Below are 25,913 nucleotides of genomic sequence, written 5' to 3'. Positions count from 1 at the left end.
CTGTTAGGTCTAGTTTAAATGTTGTTTTGTTGTCTATTTTTTCTTTATGTTTGTCCACTTGTTATATCAGTTTATTAAAGCGGGCCAGTAAAGTATCCCACTATTGTACAACTTCCTCCCCCGTTTGTGTGAATTTTTGCTTCAGAAGGTTTAAAGCTCTATCTTAGAAATTGTTCTATTTCTTGACAAATTGACTCTTTTTTAAAAGTAATCTCTATACTCATTGTGGGGCTTGAACTAAAAGCCTGAGGTCAAGAGTCAGGTATTCTACAGACTAAGCCAGCCAGGCACCTCTAAACTGACCCTTTTTAAAATATAATATTTTTCTTTTTCTACTGTAACAAAGGCAAGTTTGTCTAATAGGGGTATAGCCACTGCAGCTCTCTTTTATTACGACTTGTGTGATATTACGACTTGTTCCTTCCTTTTTCTTTGAATATTATTTGTGTCTTTGGATCAAAAGGGAGTCCAAGTAGTAGATTAGGTTTTCAAAATTTGTTTCGCCAGTATCTACCTTTCAACTGGGGAGTTTATTCCATGTACACTTAATTATTGACAAGAAAGGCCTTCTGCCATTATAATGTTTGCTTTTTATGTGTCTTATGTGTATATAAAAGTTCTTTTATAAATGCCTTTTTATAGGCTTTTATAAAGGCTGTATAAAATTACAGCCTGACTTTACTGCTGACTTTTTCTAGTGCACTCCTTAGATTCATCTCTGATTTAATTGTCTGTGTATTTTAAAATTCTTTTGTTATTGATTGATTTGGGGATTGTAAGGAGAATCTTTTTTATTAAATATAGTTTGAAATTGGGGCGCCTGGGTGGCTCAGTCGTGGTTAAGCGGCCGACTTCGGCTCAGGTCACGATCTCGCGGTCCGTGAGTTCGAGCCCCGCATCGGGCTCTGTGCTGACAGCTCAGAGCCTGGAGCCTGTTTCAGATTCTGTGTCTCCCTCTCTCTCTGCCCCTCCCCTGTTCATGCTCTGTCTCTCTCTGTCTCAAAAATAAATAAACGTTAAAAAAATTAAAAATAATCAAAATCTCTAAAAAAATATATAGTTTGAAATAATAATGACTTAGGTGCAGTAGTATGCAAAAACTCTGCTGTATACAGTTCCATTCCTTCATGTTTATGCTTTTGTCTCACATTGAATCTCTACACATCCATGTTTATGAAAATAGGTTTACGTTCGTTGCTTAATACATTTGTCTCCTAAATCATATATAGTAACAAGGAATTATAATCTATACTTAGAAGAAACTGGCCTTTATATTTATGTGTGCTAATACATTTACAAATGTTTTTGTTCATTTTTAATATGTCTTCAAACTATTACCTGTTGTTCTTTTATTTCAACACTAAGAAATCCCATTAGTTTTTCTTAGAGGGCAGGTCTACTAGCAAAGAACTATCTCAGCATTTGTTTATCTTCTTATTTCCTAATTTTTCTTCACTATTAAAGAATGTTTTTTCTAGATATAGAATTTTTGGTGACAGTTTTTCCGCCCAGCACTTTAAAGAGGTTATCCTGTTGCCTCTTGACTTTCACACATATAATGGGGTTTATTACTATTGAGGATCCATTGAATTGCTTCTCTTAACTGCCTCTAAGAACATTTAGATGTTGAAGGTGAGATGTCAAGAAGTTGTGTTATTTCATAGTTTCTTTCTTCATTAAGTGTTTTCCCTAGTTTTAAGTTCCTGATTTTATTCCAGAATTTGGAAAATTTGATACTGACAAGTTTTGATAGCTTTATGATTCTTTTAATGCAATCCATTTTTGGTGATCCCTTTCACTTCCCTTTCTACCTCTTTTTTTTTTTTTTTTTTTTTTTGGTTTTTGTTTTGTGTATTTTCAGATACTTTTCTTCTGCTATATGTCCCTGTTACTCTATACACTCACCCTCCTTTTTGATTTATTAGGCACCATAGACTTGCATTTCTGATATGTTTCTAAATAATTCTCCACTCAGATGAACTTTTGATTTACATGTATTTATGTTGGCTTCGTTTCCAGATTATCTTGTCTTTATCTAGAAATGAATTTTTCTTTTGAGATTTACTGAATATTTGCATTTCTGAGATTTCCTTGTAAATGATGTAAAATTTTCTATTAAAGGTGTTTTACTTGCTGTGTAAATACAATAACCTGACTTACTTTTATTTTCCAGAAATTTGGTAGCAGCATAGTTATTAACCCTACGAAAGATAAGACAATGGTGCAAGAGCTTCTGGATTTTAAAGATAAGATAGATTTTATTATTGAAGCGTCTTTTCTGAAAAATGAGAAAATTATTGTTGCTATGAAAGGTGCTTTTGAAACGTTTATTAATAAAAGACCTAACAAACCAGCTGAGCTTCTAGGTATGGTTTTCAATTTTACGCAATATGTATTTTATTTTTTATTTTGTTGTTTTAAATTATGTAACAAGAGTTCAGTTTGACCTCCTGATTGGTCATAATGTTGCCAGATTGACTACCAATGTTTGTAATAAACTATTTCTCTCAACTTTAGCGTTCACAAGACTTTGTTCCTTTGTTTAATAGTAACCCAGCCCTTTGGAAGCTCATGTGTCTTTAGCGTCCTATAAAATTATCAGTTTCTCTTATCAGTAGATAAGACTCATTTTAAAATAAATGAAAGCTTTCCTTACTCTCATGAAACCTAATGATTTTATATTATAAGGGATATCTTTTTGCTGACATAAAAACTTGAAACACAGTATCAATTTGATTGTTCAAGAAACCTGAAACACATTATCAATTTGATTTTTCAAGAACAATAAATTATTTAGATGAGTACAATCAACATTTAATAAGTCCTTAAGACTTTGGGGTTAATATAATCTCAGTTTCATGCAATATCTCGCAATATTTTGTTTTTAAAAATAGATTAGGGGCATGGTAGTGAGGAAATGACTATATTGTAATATTTGATCATTGAGGTTATAGAAATATAAAAATATCAGTGTAGAACTTACAGGAAGTAATTTATCTTTTTCTGCCACTCATCTGTCCGTTAACTCATTTATTCATTTTTTGTTTCATGAAAATTAATGCACCTCACTCTGGGGGAAAGTATTTGCTTGAATAAATGGTTTTTGTTCATATACATATTTGAAAATATAGCATTACTTAGAAAATTATTTTTTTACATTTTAGCAAAGTATGTGGATTCAAAGCTCCGTACAGGTAACAAAGAAGCTACGGATGAAGAACTTGAAGAATTATTAGCTAAAGTGGTAATTTTATTTAGGTTTATTCATGGTGAGTAATTTGGTTTAAATGTCTATTTAAAAGTTTTAAAAAATGGTAACATTGGGGAAGTATAAAGCACTAAGTGCAAATCCCAACCTAAATTGAATTCAAATAATGTTTTCTGGTGGTAAAACTGATAACTTTAAAAAGCTAACAATTCAGTGGCAATAAGTACGTTCACATGATTGTGCAGCCATCACAATTACTTAATCTCAAAAATTTCAGTATAAACTCCATACACATTAAGCAGTCATTTGTCATTTCCTTCTTGCCTTCAGCTTCTGGAAACCAAAAATTTGACTGCTCTCTATATGAACTTAAGTGTTCCGAGATACTTTATATAAGTGCATTCAGATAATACGTAACCATCTGTTTCACTTGCTGTTTTCAGATGTATTGAATATAGTGTCTCATTTAATTTTCTGCCATTTTGCATTTTCCATCTTTGGCATTAAGGTGTTTTTCCTTAAATGTCACAGAGAAAGATGTTTCTGAAGCCTTCTACAAAAAAGATTTAGCAAAACGTCTCTTACTTGATAAGAGTGCTTCAGTTGATGCAGAAAAGTCAATGCTGTGCAAACTTAAACAAGGTGTGTGTCTTGACAGGTATATTGTTTGTTTCAGTCATATTTTTTGAGGGGGGGGGGCTTTTGTGCTTCATGAATCTGGGTGGAGAACTATGATTTCATTTCAGTGTTTACCTCTCATTTGGTAAGAGCTTGTTCTACACATCATTTTACAAACTACTAATTTAATGTGGTTATCCAAAAGTGTATGCACTCATTTGGCAGCTCTGTCATCATCCTTATGTGTTCCCACAGGCAGGTTATTTTAAGATTTGTATTTATAAATTTAGGATATTGGCTAAACTCTGGATAAGGTGGGATCATCTCACAAACATAAGTAAAAAGTAAGAGAAGCATGAAGATGTATAAAAAGGCAATTTAACCTAGTCAGAAAATTGAGGACAGTTTCTTTAAGGAAGCATGATTGAAATACAATGTGGAGATACAGAAATGTTGACGATGATAGCAGAAGTTAGTCCGTGCTAGAAAGAGTTTAGCAATTTGAAACGCTGGGGAATCAGAATAATCAGAGAAGAACACACAAGAGCTGTCATAAAGGCTAAACTGAAAAGTTAATAGGTGTAAGATTTTGCGTGACCTTGGAGACCTTGTCTGTGATAACTGTTTTGTACCCTGGAAGCAGGATTATTTAAACAATTTGAAATAAGTTGTAGAAGTACTAATTTCTTTGTTTTTTTCTTTGTATTTTTTTCAGGTTTTTATTTAAATTTCAGTTAGTTCAAATACAGTGTAATAATAGTTTCAGGTGTACAATTTAGTGAGTCATAATTTCCATACAACACCCACGGCTCATCAAAATAAGTGTCCTTTTTAATCCCCATTACCCATTTAAGCCATCTCGCACCCACCTCCCCTTCCGGTAACCATCATTGTGTTCTCTATAGTGAAGAGTCTGATTTGCCATCCGTCTTTTTTTTCGTCTTCTATGTTTATCTGTTGTGTTTCTTAAATTCCACACACTAGTGAAATTATACAGTATTTGTCATTCTCTGACTTCATAATCCACTCTAGCTCCATACATGTTGCTGCAAATGGCAAAATTTCATTCATTTTGATTGCAGACCACCCCCCCCACACACACACGTGAAGGGGGTGGGGGGGGGGGAGAGAGAGAGAGAGAGAGAGAGAGAGAGAGAGAGAGAGAGATCTTTATCCATTTATCTGTCAGTGGACATTTGGATGCTTTCCATAATTTGGCTATTGTTGATAGTGATGCTATAAATATAGGGGTTCAGGTATCCATTCAAATCAGTAGTTTTGTATCCTTTGGGTAAAACCTATTAGTACACTTGCTGGATCAAGGCAGTTCAGTTTTGAAGTTTTTGAGAACTTCCACACTAGTCTCCAGATAGACTGCACAAGTTTGCATTCCCATGAGCAGTGCGAGAGGGTTCCCTTTTCTCTGCATCCTCACCGATACCTGCTGGGTTTTGTTTTTTTTTTTAGTTGTTAGTTTTAGCTATTATGACTGGTGTGAGGTGGTATCTCATTGTGGTCTTGCTTTGTATTTACCTGATGATGAGTGATGTTGAGCATCTTTTCCTGTGTATGTTAGACATAAGGATGTCATCTTTGGAAAAATGTAGATTCCTGTCTTTTACCTGTTTTTTAACTGAGCTGTTTTTCTGGTGTTGGGTTGTATAAGTTCTTTATGTATTTTGAATACTCACTGTTTAGCATGCATGTATTTTTGCTAACATTTTTCCCGTTCCATAGAATGGAAATGGGAAATTCTGATTTCCCATTGGAAATGCTGATTATTCCCTTCACTGTTCAGAATGTTTTTTTTCTGTATGAAGGTCCAATAATTTATTTTGCTTTTGTTTCCTTTATTTCTGGAGACATATCTAGTAAGAAGTTGCTATGGCTGAGGTCAAAGGGTTTGCTGCTTGTGTTTTTTTTTTTCTCTAGGATTTTGATGGTTTCATGTCTCATGTAGATCTTTCATCCATTTTGAACTTATTTTTGTGCATGGTGTAATAAAGTAGTCCAGTCTCACTCATTTACTTGATGCTGTCCAGTTTTAACAACACTACTTGTGGAAGAGATTGTTTTTTCCCCATTGGATAGTATTTCCTGCTGTGTCAAAGACAGTTGACCATGTACTTGTGGGGTATATTTCTGGGTTTTCTGTGGTGTTTCATTAATACATGTGTCGGGGTTTTTTTGTTGTTGTTGTGTTGTTTTGTTTTGTTTTGTTGCCAGCACCATGCTGTCTTGATTACTACAGGCTTTGCAATACAGTTTGAAGCCAGAATTGTGATGCCTACAGCTTTGCTTTTCTTTGTCAGGATTTCTTTGGCTTTGGGGATCTTTGTGATTACATATAAATTTTGGTATTGTTTGTTTAGGCTCTGAAAAATGCTGGTGGTATTTTGATTGGGATTGCATTAAATATGTATATTGCTTTGGGTAGTATACACATTATAACAATGTTTGTTCTTCTAATCCATGAGCATGGTATGCCTTTCCGTACGTTTGTGTCTTTTTCAATTTCTTATATCAGAGCTGTATAGTTTTCAGAGTACAGATCTTTTATGTTTTTGGTTACCTTTACTCCTAGGTATGTGGTGCAGTTATAAATGGGATCAATTCCTTTGTCTCTCTTTTTGCAGCTTCGTTATTCGTGTATAGAAACGCAACAGATTTCTGTACTTTGATTTTGTGTCCTATGACACTACTGAATTCATTTATCAGTTCTAACAATTGTTTTGGTAGATAGAGTCTTTGCGTTTTCCTACGTAGGGAATCATGTCATGTGCAAATAGTGAGTGTTTGACTTCTTCCTTGCCAATTTGGATTCATTTTGTTTCTGTGAATTGTCTGACTGCTGACGCTAGGGCTTCCAGTACTATGTTAAATAAATATGGTGACAGTGGACATGCCTCGTTCCTGATTATAGAGGAAAAGCTCTCAGTTTTTCCCCATTGAGATGATACTAGCTGTGGGTCTTTCTGGTATGACCTTTATTATATTGAGGCATGTTCCATGTATCCCTACTTTGTTGAGGGTTTTTAACATGAATGGGTATTGTATTTTGTCAAATGCTTTTTATGCATTTCTGGGAAGCTCATATACTTCTCTTACTTTCTTTTATTAATGTGGTGTATCACATTGATTGATTTGTGAATAATGAGCTTACCGTTGCAGCCCACGAATAAATCCTCCTTGATCAAGTTGAATGGATTTTTAAATATATTGTGATACTCCATTTGCTAGTATTTTATTGAGATTTTTTGCATTATATTCATCAGGACACTGGCCTATAGGTCTCTTTTTAGTGGAGTTTTTATCTGGTTTTTGAGTAAGGTAACACTGGCTTCATACAATGAGTTTAGGAGTTTTCTTCCATTTCTATTTTTTTTAATAGTTTGAGCAAAATAGTTACTAACTCCTCTTTCTGTGTTTGGTAAAATTCCCTTACAAAGCCATGTGCCTCTGGACTTTTATGTTTTGGAAGATTTTTTATTACTCAGTTTCTTCACTGGCTATTGGTCTCTTCAGTTTTTTTGTTTTTTTTTTTCATTTATGTTTCAGTTTTGATAGTTTTTATGTTTCTAGGACTGTATCCATTTCTTCCAGATTGTCCAACTGGTTGGAATTTAATTTTTCATAATACTCTTTTTTATAATTTCATTTCTGTGTTATTTGTGATCTCTCCTCTCTCACTGATTATTTCATTTATTTGTGTCCTTTCTCTTTTCTTTTTTTTTTAACTTTTTTTTTTTTAACGTTTATTTATTTTTGAGACAGAGAGAGACAGAGCATGAACGGGGAAGGGGCAGAGAGAGAGGGAGACACAGAATCGGAAGCAGGCTCCAGGCTCCGAGCCATCAGCCCAGAGCCCGACGCGGGGCTCGAACTCACGGACCGCGAGATCGTGACCTGAGCTGAAGTCGGACACTTAACCGACTGAGCCACCCAGGCGCCCCTCTCTTTTCTTTTTGATAAGTCTGGCTAGGGGTTTATCAATATTGTTTTTTAGAAGAACCAGATCCTGGTTTCATTGATCGGTTTGTTCTACTGTTTTTATTGTTTTTTTTTTTTTTCATTTGCATATAAGTTATTTCTGCTTTAATCTTTGTTATTTCCTTCATTCTTCAACCTTTATTTGCTGTTCCTTTTCTTGCTCCTTTAGGTGTAAACTTAGGTTTTATATTTGAGACTTTTTTTGCTGTTTGACATAGGCCTGCATTGCAGTATTGTTCTGTTAGGACTGCTTTTGCTCCTTTTAACGTTCTAAACTGCCCTAGTTTCATTTTCATTTGCTTCCATGTATTTTTTTATTCCTTACTTTGCCTATTTAATCCATTCATTCTTTAGTAGGATGTTCTTTAGCCTCCATGTATTTGTTGTCTCTCCAAATATTTTCTTATGTTTGGCTTCATGTGTCATAGCATTATGGTCAGAAAATATGCATTATATGATGTCATTCTTTTTGTATGTGTTGAGACCTGACTTGTGACCCAGTATGGAATCTTTTCTGGAGAATGTTCCATATGCACTCAAAAGGAACGTGTGTTCTGCTGTTTTAGGATGAAATGTTGTGAATATATCTGTTAAGTTCCTCTGGTTCAGTGTGTCATTTAAAACCATTGTTTCCCTGTTGATTTTCTGGATAGATGATCTTTCCATTGCTGTAAAAGTGGGATGTTAAAGTCCCTTGGTACTATTGTATTTTTGTCAGTGAGTTCCTGTATGTTTGCTGTTAGGTGGAGTATATATTTGGGGGAGCCAGTTTAGGGCATAAACATTGACAGTTGTTAGATCGTATTGTTGAATAGGCCCGTCTATATGATACTGTGTTTTCATTGCTTGTTAACAATCTGTGGTTTAAAATCTAGTTTTTCAGGGGCACCTGGGTGGCTCAGTTGGTTGTGCGTCCAACTCTTGATTTCAGCTCAGGTCATGATCTCATGCAGAACCTGTTTTGGATCTTCTGTCTCCCTCTCTCTGCCCCTCCCTTGCTTGTTCTCTCTCTCTCTCTCTCTCTCTCTCTCTCTCTCTCTCTCTCTCAAAAACAAATAAACATGAAAACATTTAAAAAAATACCTAGTTTTTCTGACATAAGTATTGCTGCTCCAACTTTCTTTTGATATCCATTTCCATGAGAAACTTTCCTCCATTCCTTCATTTTCAGTCTGCAGGTGTCTTTATGTCTGAAATGAGTGATTCTTTTTCATGAGCGAGTATTATACCATTGTATTTATATACCATTGTGCCTTTATTGATTCATCAGTGAATGGACATTTGGGCTCTCTGTATAACTTGACTACTGTTGACAGTGCTGCTGCAAAGATAGGAGTGCATGTATCCCTTCTATCAGTACTTTTGCTTCCTTTGGGTCAATACCCAGTACTGCGATTGTTGGATCATAGGGTAGTTCTGTTTTTAATTTTTTCGGGGAACCTCTATTTTGGTCTCTGTAGTGGCTGCCCAAGTTTGTATTACCACCAACAATGGGAGAGGGTTTCCCTTTCTCCACATCCTTGCCAATACCTGCTGTATCTTGTATTGTTGATTTTAGCCATTGTGACAGATGTGAGGTGGTATCTCATTGTGGTTTTGATTTTTATTGCTCTGATGATGAGTGATGTTGAGCATCTTTACTTCTGTCTGTTGGCCATTTATATGTCTGCTTTGGGAAAATGTCTTTTCATGTTTTCTGATTTTTTAATTGGTTTGTTAATTTTGGTTTTGAGTTTTATAAATTCTTCACAGATTTTGAAAATTAACCCTTGAGCAGATATGTCATTTGCAAGTATCTTCTTCTAATCCATAAATTGCCTTTTCATTTTGTTGATTATTCCCTTTGCTGTGCAGAGCCTTTTGTCTTCATGAAGTCCAGATAGTTTCTTTTTCCTTTTGTTTCTCTTGTCTCAGAGATATATTTAGTTAGAAGTTGCTATGGCGAAGGTCAGAGAGGCTACAGTCTGTGTTATCTTCTTGGATTTCCATGGCTTCCAGTCTCATGTTCAGACCTTTCATCCATTTTGAATTTATTTTTATGGATGGTGTAAGAAAGTGGTCTAATTTCATTTTTGACAACACTAGTTATTGAAGAGACAGGTATTTTTTCCCCATTGGGTAGTATTTCCTGCCTTGTCAAAGATTAGTTGACCTTATAGTTGTGGCTTCATCTATGAGTTTTCTGTTCCCTTGATCTTAGTGTATGTTTTTGTGCCATCACCATACAGTCTTTATTGCCACACCTTGGTAATATGACTGTAAATCAGGAATTTCAGTTCTTCCAGCTTTGCTTTTCTTTTTCAAGACTGCTTTTACTGTTTGTGGTCTTATGTGGTTCCATACATATTTTGGGATTGTTTAGTGTAGCCCTGTGAATAATGCTGTTGGTATTTTGATAAGAATTGCATTAAGTATAGATTACTGTGGTGGTATAGACATTTTAACAGTATTAGTTTTCCGGTCCGTGGGCATGTAATGTGTCATTTCTTTGTGTCAGTTTTAGTTTCTTTCAACAGTGTTTTACAGTTTTTTCAGGGTACAGGTCTTTCACCCCCTTGGTTCGGTTTATTCCTGGGTATCTTACGACTTTGGATGTAATTGTAATGGGAGTTATTTCTTAATTTCCCTCTGTGTTGCTTTCATTATTGGTGTTTTGAAAAGCAACTGATTTCTGTGTGTTGATTTTGTATCCTGCAGCGTTACTGTATTTGTAAATCAGGTCTGGAGCATTTTGGGTTTTTTTTTTTTTTTTTCATATAGTGTATCACGTTATCTGTAAATGGTGAAAGTTTTACTTATTACTTACTTATGGAATAACTTTATTTCTTTTTTTTTTATTTGATTGGTCTCACTAGAACTTTCAGTACTATGCTGAATAAAAATGGATAGAGTAGATATCCTTGTCCTGTTCCTGAAGTTATGGGAAAAGCTGTGATATTTTCCCAGTTGAGATAGATAGCAGCTGTGGGTTTTTCATATTGGTCTTTATTATGTTGGGGTATGTCTCCTCTAAATCTACTTTGTTGAGGGTTTTTATCACTAGTGAATGCTGTAGTTTTTGAAAGGAGTCAGTCATATGGTTCTTATCCATTCTCTTATTGATGTGATGTAGCACATTGTTTTGCAAATATTGAATCACCCTTGCAGTGCCAGGAATAAATCCCCCTTGACTGTGGTAAATGATTTTTTTAAATGTGTTGTTGTATTTGGTTACCTAGTATTTTAATGAAGATTTTTGCATCTGTGTCCGTAAGGGATATTGGTCTATAGTTCTCTTTTTCAGTGGCGTCTTTATCTGGTTATGTTTTCAGGAAAATACTGGCTTCATAGAATGGATTTGGAAGTTTTCCTTTCTTCTATGTTTTTTGGCATAGTTTGGGAATAGGTTTGTACTCTTCACTCAGTTTTTGCTAGAATTTGCCAGTGAAGCCATTTGGTCCTGCACTTTTATTTGTTGGGAGATCTTTTATTGCTGATTCAGTTTCCTTGCAAGTTTTCTATGTCTTACTGTTCAACTTTTCTTACTATAGAAGTGTGGGTAGTTTATGTCTGTAGGAATTTATCCATATTATCTAGGTTGTACAATTTGTTGGCCTTTAGTTTTTCATAATAGTTCTTTCATAATTGCGTGTGATTTCTGTGGTGGTGTTTCTTGTTTCTCGTTTGTAATTTTTTTTATTTTCTTTGTGGGAGTTCTTGCTTTCTCTGTTTGGTAAAGTCTGGCTAAAGACTTGCTAGTTTTTTCAGAGAACCAACAACTCATTTAATTGATCTGATGTACGTTTTTTTTTTCATTTCTGAATACTTTAATTGTCTCATGTTTATTATTTTAGCTGGCTTCAGGCTTTACATTTCCCCCCCTCGTCCCTTTAGTTGTAAGGTTAATTTGTGTATTTGAGCTTTTTATTTCTTCTTGAGGTAGATCTGTTGTATAATATAATTCCCTCTTGGGACTGCCTTTTCTACATCCCAGAGGTTTTGAACTGTCATGTTTTCATTTTCATTTGTTCCCATGTATTTTTTAAAATGTCTCCTTTGATTTCATGGCTGACTAATTCATTGTTTAGTAGAGGGCCCTTTAATCTCCATGTATTTGTGGTCTTCCTGGATTTTTGTTTTGTGGTTGACTTTAAGTTTCATGAAAAGTTGCATAGAATCATTTAACCTTTTTGTGTTTATTGAGACTTGATTTGTGTCCTAATATGCAATTTATTCTGGGGAGTGTTTCACGGGCACTTGAAAAGAATGTGCATTGTGCTGTTTTAGATTGAAATGTTCTAAAAATATACATGTTAAGTCCATCTGGTCCAGCGTGTCATTCAAAGCCATTGTTTCTTTGTTAATTATCTGCTTAGATGATCTGTCCATTGATGTGGGCTGCTAAAGTCTCTTACTATTGTTGTCTTGTTATCAGTGTATTCAGTTATGTTATTATTTTTTAACATTTGGGTTCTCGCAACTTGGCTTTAGTAAACTCCTGGAATGACAATGCTAGCGGATTAGGTGACAAGTATCTGTGGATCCCTGCCTCCTGTCTCTGTGCCTGTGCTGGAGAGCATGGAAGAAAAATGGGACCTACCAGGTCCTTTGTCTTCAGTATTCCCCAGCATGTTCCAAAATCACTATCAACAGATCTTTCTGCTTCCCTAGTATTGTATAAACTGCCATTTTATGTTATCTCTCCAAGGGCATTGTCCTTAAGGGCATTGACCAGCTATCACTCATCCTCTCAGTTCACCCAGTGCTGCTGAGTCATCTGACCTCTATAGGTCCAGGCTCTAAGTCCCACTTGTATAAGTTGACAGAATTCAGCCTGTCTGGTGTTTAAAGCCAAATGTTATGGGGTAAGTCCTCCCCATGTCAGCTCCCTGGTGTGAAGGCCTATTTCTCTACCCTCTGCACATGCAGCACCATCCTACCTGCAGGCAGCCTCCTTCCATCTTTCTGACCTTCCTGTGCTTTCAGATGCAGTTTTGTGTCTGTAGTTAGCTGTGGAGTTTGTTGTCCAGTCTTCAGGTCACTGTCTGCTTTATCGACTTGGATGTGGATGGCATCTAGTTGTAAATGTGGGATGAAGTGAGTTATGAGTCCTCCTATAGGGTCCTCCTACTCTGCCATCTTTAATGCTCCTCCCTAGAACAGTTTTTTGCTGAAGTGTTTGGGATTTTCTGTATGTAAGATCACATCATATACTTAAAATGACAGTTTTGCTTCCTTCTTCCTATTTTGATGCCTTTCTAAAATGTCTCTTAAGTAATTGCTCTGGCTAGGTCTTCCAGTACTGTATTGAAAGAGTGCTGAGTGTGGGCACCATTTTCTTGCTCCTGAGCACAGAGAAAGAAACTTGGAGGAATTTTAAAGTTGAATGTGAGCTCTGATTTCTTCTAGATGGCCTTAATGAGATTGAGGCATATTCTTTCTACACTCAATTTGTTGAGGGTTCTTACCACGATAAACTGTACTTAATACGTCAGATGCTTTCTCCGCATCTGCTGAAATGATCACACATGATTTTAATTTGTCATTCTATTTGTCTGTCACATTTATTGTTTCCTTATTTGGAACTGTCTTCACATTCCAAGGATAAATCTCACTGGTCATGGTGACTGATCCCTTAAATGTGTTGGTGAATTCAATTTGCCAGGATTTTGTTGACAAATTTTGCAATATATGGAAATTGGCTTAAACTTTAATTATTATATACATGTTGGTATACATGTAAATACGTATTTTTATATTTTTATATTTTTATTTTACTTACAGTTATTTATTATATATATGTAAGTATACATGTAGATGTATATTTTTATATTTTTCTTTTATTTAAAATTATTTCCTTTCTTTGACTTTAGATTCCATTATCACATACATAAAACTGTTGATGTTATTTATATTAGTATACTATATAATTAATTGGTTGACATCATTTTGGATTAAAATTATGGGGTTGCATATCAGCTTCATTAACTGGATATTCAGATGTCTCCGAAAGTTTGGGAAGTCCTCGGCCATTGCTTCTTTATGCTTTGCACCCTCTCTGCGTCTCTTCTTCTTCTGGAACTCCATTGCATTGATGAGCAGATTGTTTCTCTTAATGCTGTTCAATTTGTAAGGTCCAGGCTGTGAGCTGTCAGCACAGAGACTGATGCAGGGCTTGAACTTAACAGACTGCGAGATCCTGACGTGAGCACAGTCAGATGCTTAACCAATGAGCCACCCAGGAATTTTTCAATTCAGTTACTGAATGTTTGAAATGGGAGTTTATTCTTAGTTCATTTTTAGCTTTTCTATCTCTGCGGTGATTGTCTTCTTTTCTTCATGCATTCCTTTTTTTTTTGTTTTTGTTTAGTTTTTACATTTTTAACTCATTGACAATGCTCATCGCACTTATTTTAAATTCTTTGCTAAGTAGGTTTTATTCCTTTCAGTTTTGTTTTGGGGGATTGCTCTTTTTTTAGTTATTCTTTTTTTTTTTCAGATTATTACTTCTTTTTTTCCCCAAATTATTATTTAAATTCCAGGTAGTTAACATACAGTGCATTATTGGTTTCAGGAATAGAATTCAGTGATTCACCACAACATGGTGCTCATCACACCATGAGCTCATCAACATGGTGCTCATCACACAAGTGTCCTTCTCAATACCCATCACCCATCTAACCCATTCCCCCCACCACCTCCCTCCATCAAATTGCAGTCTGTACTATTTTTAAGAGTCTTTCATTGTTTTTCCCCTCCTTTTGTTTTCTTTCTTCCACTTCGGTAGGGTCATCTGTTTTCTTTCTTAAATTTCATATATGAATGCAATTATGTGGTTTTAATATTTCTGTCTTTCATTTAACATAGTATGATCTACCTCCATCCATGTCACTTGCAAATGACAAGACTTAATTATTTTTTATCACTGAGTAGTATTTCATTGTATATATATCCCACATCTTCTATATTCTTCATTCATGGACATAGCTCGAGAGCTATTTCCATTGTTTGGGTACTGGTGATGCTACTGCTATAAAATTGTGGTGCATGTACCCCTTTGAATCAGAATTTTTGTATCCTTTGCATTGTTAGATGGTGGTATAGTTCTATTTTTAATTTTTTTAGTGTTTGTTTATTTTTGAGAGAAAGACAGAAAGTGAGTGGGGGAGGGGCAGGGAAAGAGGGAGACACAGAATCCCAGGCAGGCTCCAAGCTCTGAGCTGTCATCACAGAACCCAGTGTGGGGATTGAACCCATGAGCAGTGAGATCATGGCCTGAGCTGAAGCCAGATGTACCAGCTGAGCTACACAGGTGTCCCTAATTTTAATTTTTTGAAGAGCTTCCATATTGCTTCCAGAGTGGCTGCACCAGGTTGCATATCCACCTTCAGTGCAAGAGGGTTCCCCTTTGTCCACATCATCAACAGTATCCGTTTCCCGAATTGTTCATCTTAGCCATTCTGACAGGTGTTAGAAGGTGTCTCATTTTGGGGTTTGATTTGTATTTCCCTTGTGATGAGTGCCATTGAGCATCTTTTCATGTGTCGGTTAGCCATCTTTATCCAAAAAAGATAACCAGATATCTTCTTCCAAAGAAGACACTTAGTCTTCTTGTCCTCTACCCATTTCTTAATAGGTTATATTCTTTTTGGATGTTGAGCTCGATAAGTTCTTTATAGATAACCCTTTATCTGATATGTCATTTGCAAATATCCTCCCATTCTGTAGGCTGCGTTTTAGTTTTGTTGATTGTTTCCTACACTATGCAGTTTTCTATCTTGATGAAGTCCCGGTGGTTCCGTATTGCTTTTGTCTCCCTTGCCTCCAGAAATGTGCCTAGAAACAAGTTGCTACAGCTGAGGTCAAAGAGGTGGCTGCCTATGTTCTCCTCTAGAATTTTTATGGTTTCATGTTTCACATTTAGCTCTTTTATCCATTTGAAATTATATTTGTGTACAGTGTAAGAAAGTGGTACACTCTCATTCTTCTGCATCTTGCTTTCCCATTTGCCAACACCATGTGATAAAGGGACTTTTTCCTTTGGATATCTTTCCTGCTTTGTCAAAAATTAGTTAACCATACTATGGTTGTGGGTCTGTTTCTCGGTTTTCTATTGTGTTTCATTTATCTGTGTGTGTGTTTGTGCCCGGACCTTAACTGTTTTGATGACGAAAGGTTTGTAATACAAGTTGAAGTCTAGTTGTGATGCCTCCACCTTTTCTTTTCTTTTCTTTTCTTTTCTTTTCTTTTCTTTTCTTTTCTTTTCTTTTCTTTTCTTTTCTTTTCTTTTCTTTTCTTTTCTTTTCTTTTCTTTTCTTTTCTTTTTTCTTTTCTTTTCTTTTCTTTTCTTTTCTTTTCTTTTCTTATTCCGGATCTATGACTGTTTGGGGTCTTCTCTGGTACTGTACACATTTTAGGAATATTTGCTCTAGCTCTGTGAAAAGTCCTGGTTATTTATATATATATATATATATATATATGTATGTATGTGTGTATATACACACACACACACACACACACACACATATATGTTACATATATACAAATATATACATACATATATTTACAATATATATAAATAAATATATATTATAAATATATGTATATATATTTTAAATATATCTATATTTAACATCTTAACAGTATTTTTGGTTCTCTTTCCTTTTCATTTTTTAAATTTTCATCCAAATTCGTTAGTGTATAGTGCAACAATGATTTCAGGAGTAGATTCCTTAGTTCCCCTTACCTATTTAGCCCATCCCCCCTCCCCAAGCCCCTCCCATAACCCTCAGTTTGTTCTCCTTATTTATGAATCCCTTATGTTTACTCCCGCTCCTTGTTTTTATATTATTTTTGTTCCCCTTTCCTTATGTTCATCTGTTTTATGTCTTAACAGCCCTCATACGAGTGAAGGCATATGATTTTTGTCTTTCTCTGACTAATTTCACTTAGCATAATACCCTCCAGTTCTAGCCACATAGTTGCAAATGGCAAGATTTCATTCTTTCTGATGGCCGAGTCATACCCCGTTGTATGTATATACCACATCTTCTTTATCCATCCATCCATCGATGGGCATTTGGGCTCTTTCCATACTTTGGCTGTTGCTTACAGTGCGGCTATAAACATGGGGGTGCATGTGTCCCTTCGAAACAGCACACCGTATCCCTTGGATAAATGCTTAGCAGTGCAATTGCTGGGTCATACAGTAGTTCTATTTTTAGTCTTTTGAGGAGCCTCCATACTGTTTTCCAGAGTGGCTGCACCAGCTTGCATTCCTACCAACAATGCAAAAGTGATTCTCTTTCTCTGCTACCTCACCAACATCGGTTTTTGCCTGAGTTGGTAACGTGACTATACTGACAGGTGTAAGGTGGTATCTCATTGTGGTTTTGATTTGTATTTCCCTGATGATGAGTGATGTTGAGCATTTTTTCATGTGTTGGTTGGCCGTCTGGATGTCTTCTTTGGAGAAGTGTCTACTCATGTCTTTTGCCCATTTCTTCAGTGGATTATTTGATTTTTGGGTGTTGAGTTTGATAAGGTCTTTGTAGATTTTGGATACTAACCCTTTATCTGATATGTCATTTGCAGATATCTTCTCACATTCTGTGGGTTGCCTTTTAGTTTTGCTGATGGTATCCTTCGCTTTGCAGAAGCTTTTAATTTTGATGAGGTGCCCGTGGTTCATTTTTGCTTTTGTTTCCCTTGCCTCTGGAGATGCATTGAGTTAGAAGTTGCTGCGGGCAAGATCAAAGAGGTTTTTTCCTGCTTTCTCCTCGAGGATTTTGATGGCTTCCTTTCTTCCATTGAGGTCTTTCATCCATTTTGAGTTTATTTTTGTGTATGGGGTAACAAAATGGTCCAGGTTCATTCTGCTGCGTGTCGCTGTCCCGTCTTCCCAGCACCACTTGCTGAAGAGACGCTCTTTATTCCATTGGATATTCTTTGCTGCTTTGTCAAAGATTAGTTGGCCGTTCATTTGTGGGTCCATTTCTGGGTTCTCTTTTCTGTGCCATTGATCTGAGTGTCTGTTCTTGTGCCAGTACCATACTGTCTTGATGATTAGAGCTTTGTAGTGTAGCCTGAAGTCTGGGATTGTGAGGCCTCCCGCTTTGGTTTTCTTTTTCAAGATTGCTTTGGCCATTTGGGGTATTTTCTGGTTCCATACAAATTTTAGGATTGTTTGTTCTAGCTCTGTGAAGAATGCTGGTGTTATTTTGATAAAGATTGCATTGATTATATAGATTGCTTTGGGTAGTATTGACATTTTAACAATATTTGTTCTTCCTATGGAGCATGGAATCTTTTCCATTTGTGTGTGTGTGTGTGTGTGTGTGTGTGTGTGTGTGTGTGTGTGTGTGTGTGTCTTTTCAATTTCTTCCATAAGCTTTCTATTGTTTTCAGTGTATAGATTTTCTACCTCTTTGGTTAGATTTATTCGTAGGTATTTTATGGGTTTTTGCGCAACTGTCAATGGGATCGATTCCGTCATGCCTCTTCCTGTCGCTTCATGCTTGGTGGATAGGAATGGAACCGATTTCTGTACATTGACTTTATATCCTGCAACTTTGCTGAATTTATGAATCAATTCTAGCAGGTTTTTGGTGGAATCTTTTGGGTTTTCCATATAGAGTATCATGTCGTCTGTGAAGAGTGAATTTTTGACCTCCTCCTGGCTGATTTGGAAGCCTTTTATTTCTTTGTGTTGTCTGATGGCAGAGGCTAAGACTTCCACTACTATGTTGAGGAACAGTGGTGAGAGTGGGCATCCCTGTCTTGTTCCTGACCTTAGGGGGAAAGCTCTCAGTTTTTCCCCATTGAGGATGATATTAGCGCTGGGTCATTTATCCATGGATTTTTTCGATCTCGAGGTATGCTCCTTCTATCCCTACTTTCTTGAGGGTTTTTATCAAGAAAGGATGCTGTATTTTGTCAGATGTTTTTTTCTTAGTCTCTTGAGAGGATCGTGTGGTTCTTGTCCTTTCTTTTATTGATGTGATGATTCACATTATTTGTTTTGTGGATATTGAACCAGCTCTGCATCCCAGGTATAAATCCCACTTGGTTGTGGTGAATACTTTTTTTAAATGTATTGTTGAATCCAGTTGCCTACTAGCTTGTTGAGGATTTTTGCATCCATGTTCATACTTTTAAATGTATTCTTTTAATGTATTTAATGTATTTTTAATGTATGGTTGGCTAATATCTCGGTGAGGAATTTTGCGTCCATGTTCATCAGGGAAATTGGTCTATAGTTCTCCTTTTTAGTGGGGTCTCTGGTGTTGGAATCAAGGTAATGCTGACTTCATAGGAAGAGTTTGGAAGTTTTCCTTCCATTTCTGTGTTTTGGAACAGCTTCAAGAGAATAGGTGTTCACTCTTCGTTAAATGTTTGGTTGAATTCCCCCGGAAAGCCCTCTGGCCCTGGACTCTTGGTTTTGACAGGTTTTTTATTACTGATTCAATTTCCTTACTGGTAATGGGTGTGTTCAAATTTTCTATTTCTTCCTGTTTCAGTTTTGGCAGTGTATATGTTTCTAGGAATATGTCCACTTCTTCCAGATTGCCCCTTTTATTGGCATGTAATTGCTCGTAATGTTCGCTTATTATGGTTTTTATTTCTGCTGTGTTTGTTGTGATCACTCTTCTTTCATTCTTGATTTTATTTATTTGGGTCCTTTTCTTTTTCTTCTTGATCAATCACTCTAGTTGTTTATCAATTTTGTTAATTATGTCATAGAAATAGCTTCTGGTTTCATTGATCTGTTCTACTGGGTGTTTTTTTTTTTTTTCTGTTTTGTTTTGTTTCTTTTTTTTTTGTTTGGTTTTTTTTGGTTTCGATAGCATTGATTTCTGCTCTGATCTTTATTATTTCCTGTCTTCTGCTGGTTTTGGGTTTTATTTGCTGTTCTTTTTCCAGCTCCTTAAGGCGTAAGGTTAGGTTGTGTCTCTGAGATCTCTCTTCTTTCTTTAGGGAGGCCTGGATTGCTGTATACTTTCTCCTGATGACAGCCTTTGCTGCATCCCAGAGGTTTTGGGTTGTGGTATTATCATTTTCATTGACTTCCATATACTTTTTAATTGCCTCTTTAACCGCTGGGTTAGCCCATTCATTCTTTAGTAGGATGTTCTTCAGTCTCCAAGTATTTGTTACCTTTCCAAATTTTTTTCTTGTGGCTGATTTAGAGTTTCATAGCATTGTGGTCTGAAAATATGCATGGCATGATCTCGATCTTTTTGTACTTACTTAGGGTTGATTTTTGTCCCAATATATGCTCTATCCTGGAGAACGTTCCAAGTGCACTGGAGAAGAATGTATATTCTGTTCTTTAGGATGAAATGTTCTGAAGTCCATCTGGTCCAGTGTGTCATTCAAAGCCATTGTTTCCTCATTGATTTTTTGATTAGATGATTTGTCCATTCCTCTGATTGCAGTATTGAAGTCTCCTCCTGTTTTGGTATTATTATGATGAGTGTCTTTATGCTTGTGATCAATTAATTTATGTATTTGTGTGTTGCCACATTTGGTGCATAAATGTTTAGAATTGCTAGGCCTTCTTGGTGGATAGGCCCCTTGATTATGCTATAATGCCCTTCTGCATCTCTTGATACAGGATTTATTTTAAAGTCTAGATTGTCTGAGAAGTGTGGCTACTCCGGCTTTCTTTTGTTGAACATTAGCATGATAGATGGTTCTCCATCCCCTTATTTTCATTCTGAAGGTGTCTTTAGGTCTAAAGTGGGTCTCTTGTAAACAGCACATAGATGGATCTTTTTTTCTTATCCATTCTTTTACCCCGTGTCTTTTGATTGGAGCATTGAGTGCGTTGATGTTTAGAGTGACTACTGAAAGATACGAAATTATTGTCATTGTGTTTCTTGTAGAGTTGGAGTTTCTGGTGGTGTTCTCTGGTCCATTCTAGTCTTTGTTGGTTTTGGTCTTTTTTTTTTTTTTTTTCATCTTTTCTCCCCTCAGAGAGTCCCCCTTAAAATTTATTGCAGGGATGTTTTAGTGGTCAGAAACTGTAATTTTTGTTTGCCTGGGAAACTTTTTCTCTCTCCTTCTATTTTGAAGGACAGCCTTGCTGGATAAAGAATTCTTGGCTGCATATTTTTCTGATTCAGCACATTGAATATATCCTGCCACTCCTTTCTGGCCTGCCAAGTTTCTGTGGATAGGTTTGCTGCAAACCTGATCTGTCTTCCCTTGTAGTTTAGGGACTTTTTTTTCCCTTGGTGCTTTCATGAGTCTCTCCTTGCCTGAGAGAGAATGTCCTCCTTTGTCTCTCCTTGTGAATTTGACTATGATATGCCTTGTTGAGGGTCATTTTTTGTTGAATCTAATGGGGGTCCTCTGTGCTTTCTGGATTTTGATGTCTGTGTCTTTCCCCAGGTTAGGAAAGTTTTCTGCTATGATTTGCTCACCTAACCCTTCTACACCTATTTCTCTCTCTTCCTCTTCTGGGACGCCTATGGTTCTGATGTTGTTCCTTTTTAATGAGTCACCAATTTCTCTAATTCTTCAGTCGTGCTCTTTTGCCCTGATCTCCCTTTTTTTCTGCTTCATTATTCTCCATAAGTTTGTCATCTATATCCGTGATTCTGTGTTTTGCGTTGTCCATCCTTGACGCCACAGCATCCATCTGTGATTGCAGCTCCGTTATAGCATTTTTAATTTCATTCTATTTTTTGCTGCTTTTATCTCTGCAGAAAGGATTTCTAATCTATTTTTGACTCCAGCCAGTATTCTTATTACCGTGATTCTAAATTCTGGTTCAGACATCTTGCTTGTATCTGTTGGTTAAATCCCTGGCTGTTGTTTCTTCGTGCTCTTTCTTTTGGGGTGAATTCCTGCTGAATTCTGTGGTTCAGGTTTTTCAGATTGATGTGTTAATCCTCCAATCCGTTTTCTAGGTGTGCAGAATGGTTTAGTGTTGGTCTGATTGTATTTCATGGACTCGAGATACACAAAAAACTTCCATGCTGTCCCCATTCCTGGTTATATTTTAGTAGGGGTTACATTAACTGTATAGATTGCTTTGAAATTTTAACCATGTTTGTTCTCCAGTTCATGAGCATGGAATGTTTTTCAAATTCTTTGTGTCATCCTCAATTTTTTTCACCAGAGCTGTATAGTTTTCAGAGTACTGGTCTTTTACCTCCTTAGGTACAATTATTCTTAGGTGTGTTATGTATGGTTTTGGTGCATTGAAATGGGATCAATTCTTGGATTTCTTTTTCAGCTCCTTCATTGATGGTATGGAGGAATGCAACAGACTTCTGCATGTTTATTTTATATCCTGTGACTTTGCTGAATCATATATTAGCTCTGCCATTTGGTGGAGACCTTTGGGTTTTCAACATAAAATATCATGTTGTCTTCATATAGTGAAAATTTGAATTCTTCCTTGCCAATTTGGATGCCTTTTATTGCTTTCTGTTGTCTTGTTGCTGAAGCTAAGATTTCTGTACTATGTGAAATAGTAATGATGGGAGGGATATCGTTGTCTTTTTCCTAACTGTACAGCAAAAGTTGGCAGTTTTTCCCCATTGAGGATGATATTAACTGTGGGTCCTTTGTATACAGCCTTTATGATGTTGAAGTATGTTCCACCTGTCACTACTTTGTTGAGGGTTTTTGTCACAAAAGAATGCTGTATTTTGTCTAATGGTTTTTCTGCCTCTGTTGACAGGATAATAGGGTTCTTCTCCTTTCTTCTGTTAATGTGGTGTATCACGTTCATTGATTTGCAGATATTGAACCAGCCCCATAATTCGTGTTAAATAACTCTTCTAATGTGCTGTTGGATTTTATTTGCTAACATCCTGTTGAGAATTGTTGCATCCATGTTCATCAGGGGTACTGGCCTGTAATTCTCCTTGATGGTGGGGTCTTTGTCATTTTTGGAACCAAGGTAATGCTGGCTTCAGAGAATGAGTTTAAAAGTTTCCCTTCCATTTCTGTTTTTGTTTTTTGTTTTTGGTTTTCTGGAACAGTTTGACAAGAGTTGGTATTAACTCTTCTTTAAATGTCTGGTAGAGTTTCCCTGGGACGGCATTTGGCCCAGGACTCTTGTTTATTGAGAGATTTTTGATCACTAATTCACTTTATTTGTTGATTTTGGGTCTGTTAAAAGTTTCTATCTCTTCCTGTTTCGGTTTTGATAGTTTATATGTTTCTAGGAATTTTTCCATGTGTTCCAGATTGCCCAGTGCAATGGCATATAATGTTTCATAATATTCTCTTGTAATTGTAGTTTTGTGGTGTTGGTTGCGATTTCTCTCTTTCCATTCATGATTTTATTTATTTGGGTCCTATGTCTTTTCTATTTAAGTGGCTAGGGACTTATGGATTCCGTTAATTCTTTCAGAAAACCAGCTCTTAGTGTCCTTCATCTGTTCTGTGATTCTTTTTGTTCGTTTCTATATTGTTTATGTCTGCTCAGATATTTATTATTTCCCACCTTCTGTTGGCTTTAGGCTTTATTTGCTGCTCCTTTTCTAGCAACTTTAGAAAAGGTTAGGTTGTATACATGGGACCTTTCTTGCTTCTTGAGATAGACCTGAATGAATTGCAGTGTGCTTCCCTGTTACGACTGCCTTGGCTGCATCCCAAATTTTGGATTGTTTTTTTTGTTTGTTTGTTTTTTCATTTTCACTTCTGTTTCCTTTTTGATTTCCTCTTTAATTTCCTGGTTAGCCGAGTCATTCCTTAGTAGGATGATAACTTAAGGTCCAGATAGTTGAGGACTTTTCCAAAGTTTTTATTTTGGTTGATTTTGAGTTTTATAATGTTGTGGTTTGAAAATATGATACTGCATCTAAGATCTTAATGTTTTGGTACTTGTTGGGGGCTGATTTGTGACCCAACATGTGATCCATTCAGGAGAATGTTCGTATGTGCCTTAAAAAATGGGCGTTTTGATGCTTTAGGGAGAAATGTTCTGAATATATTTGTTAAGTCCATTTGGTCCAGTGTGTCATTCAGCGCTGTTGTTTCCTAGTTGATTTTCTGCTTGCAAGACTGTGATTTCCTGTTACCCCCAGAGTATGCCTGCAGCATACTAATACATAAGCTGTGGTGTTTGCCTCTTTTTAGTACCTTCCAAACTGTACTTCCACACTGACGGTCTTTTTGGTACTCTAATTCAGATGAAACTTCACCACTCCCTCATGTACCCTCCAGACAGCCACAATACTAGATGTATGGCTTACACTTCTGTTTTTATCCCACAGAAGGAGCTCTGTTCCCACAGAAGTTGCATCATGGTATGCTGGCTAGTAGCAGAGGAATTTGCAAAATGTCATGAGTTTTCCTACCCGTTTTTCTGGTCTGTTTATTCTCCACTAACTCATGTGTTGTATCTTCTGTACTGTATAGTTCTTACAAAGGTATCTTGTTTTGAATGTTGTTATGTCCATGTGTCTAATTGGTGGTCTGAATATCCCTAGTCTGTCATCTTTCTGATGCATCTTTAATATTTCAAGTTGTATTTAGATTTAATTTTTGACCTACTGTGTGCTCTGTGCTGGAAAATATTCCAGTGCCATTGGAAAGAATCTGTCATCTACTCCTTGATGACTCATCTCTGCATCTTTTGGGTTTGTTGATATATTGCATTCTTTTTTTGTTGTTGTTGTGTATGTGTGTGTGTTCTACTTCTTTAGTAGTCTTTTATCTAATTGTTCTATGTATTATTGAAAGCAGAATATTGATGGCTTCCTTTGTAATTTTAGGATTATGTACTTTGTGGCTCTTGGTTATGTGTGTATTTTCATTTTTATATAGTTTTAATGGCTTTGCCTGTTATTAATATATAATGTTCTCTGTTGCTAGTTATAATTTTTTATGTAAACGCCGTTCTGTAGGATGTAGTGTAGTTAGTCACCCAAGTTTGCCTATATTATCAGCATGAAATACATTTTTCCATTATTTCCTTCAACCTACACTTCTTTAAAAAGGGTGTTTTATATACATCATGGATGGATGATTTCTTAAATGCATCTGTCAGTCTCTGCTGTCTGTTGAAGAGTTTATTATACTTACATATACATTATTTATAGCATGGTTTTGAAAATATATATTGTTGTCAAGTTGGCTAACATACAGTGTGTAGAGTGTGGTCTTGGTTTTGGGGGATAGATTCCCTTGGTTCATCACTTACATATAACACCCAGTACTCATCGCAACAAGTGCCCTCCTCAGTGCCCATCACCCATTCCCCCCTGCCCAGTAACTCTTAGTTTCTTCTCTGTATTTAAGAGTTTCTTATGGTTTGCCTCCCTCCCTTTCTGTTTATAACTATTTTTGCTCTTCCCTTCCCCCCTTGCCCGCCTTCCCCCTTTCAAGTTCCACATATGAGTGAAAACATCTGATATCTGTCTTTCTCTGACTGACACATTACACTTAGCATGATACCCTTCAGTTCCATCCTTGTTGCTGCAAAAGGCAGGATTTCATTCTTTGTCATTGCCAAGTAGTGTGCCATTGTATATATAAACCAAATCTTCTTTATCCATTCATCAGTCGGTGGACATTTAGGCCCTTTCCATAATTTGGCTATTGTTGAAAGAACTGCTGTAAACATTGGAGTACATGTGCCCCTATGAATCAACACGTCTGTATCCTCTGGATTAATTCCTAGTAGTGCTATTGTTGGGTCGTGTTAGTTCTATTTTTAATTATTTGAGGAACCTCCACACTGTTTTCCAGAGCAGCTGCACCAATTTGCATTACCACCAACAGTGCAAGAGGGTTCCTGTTTCTCCACATCCTCACCAGCATTTATAGTTTCCTAATTTGTTCATTTTAGCCACTCTGACCAGCGTGAGGTGGTATCTCTGTGTGGGTTTGATTTGCATTTCCCTGATGATGGGGGGACACTAAGCATCTTTTCATGCTTCTGTTGGCCATCTTGGTGTCTTCTTTGAAAAAGTGTCTGTTCATGTCTACTGCCAGCTTCTGCACTGGATTATTTGTTTTTCATGTGTTGAGTTTGGTAAAGTTCTTCATAGATTTTGGATACTAATCTTTTATCCTGTACATCATTTGCAAGTATCTTTTCCCATTCCGTTAGTTGCCTTTTGGTTTTGTTAATTGTTTCCTTTTCGGTGCA

At 36.3% G+C, this 25,913-nt stretch overlaps 1 protein-coding gene across 1 annotated transcript in view; it reads left to right on the top strand.

Annotated features, from left to right (window-relative positions):
- The first annotated feature begins 2,132 nt into the window (after positions 1–2,132).
- LOC145715028 (cullin-4B-like) overlaps positions 2,133–25,913 on the top strand; it is an 88,389-nt gene continuing 64,608 nt past the window's right edge. Inside the window, exons 1-3 of the mRNA XM_081794615.1 lie at positions 2,133–2,366; positions 3,165–3,269; positions 3,740–3,850. Of these exons, the coding sequence (XP_081650741.1) occupies positions 2,219–2,366; positions 3,165–3,269; positions 3,740–3,850 (364 nt within the window). The 5' untranslated portion in view covers positions 2,133–2,218. The remainder of the gene's footprint in view (positions 2,367–3,164; positions 3,270–3,739; positions 3,851–25,913) is intronic.

This window comes from Panthera onca, chromosome Y (genome assembly GCF_046562875.1).
Source record: "Panthera onca isolate mPanOnc1 chromosome Y, mPanOnc1 haplotype 2, whole genome shotgun sequence".
Taxonomy (NCBI): Eukaryota; Metazoa; Chordata; class Mammalia; order Carnivora; family Felidae; genus Panthera; species Panthera onca.
Note: the sequence above shows the minus strand (reverse complement) of the source record. Positions and strands in the feature narration are given on the sequence as shown.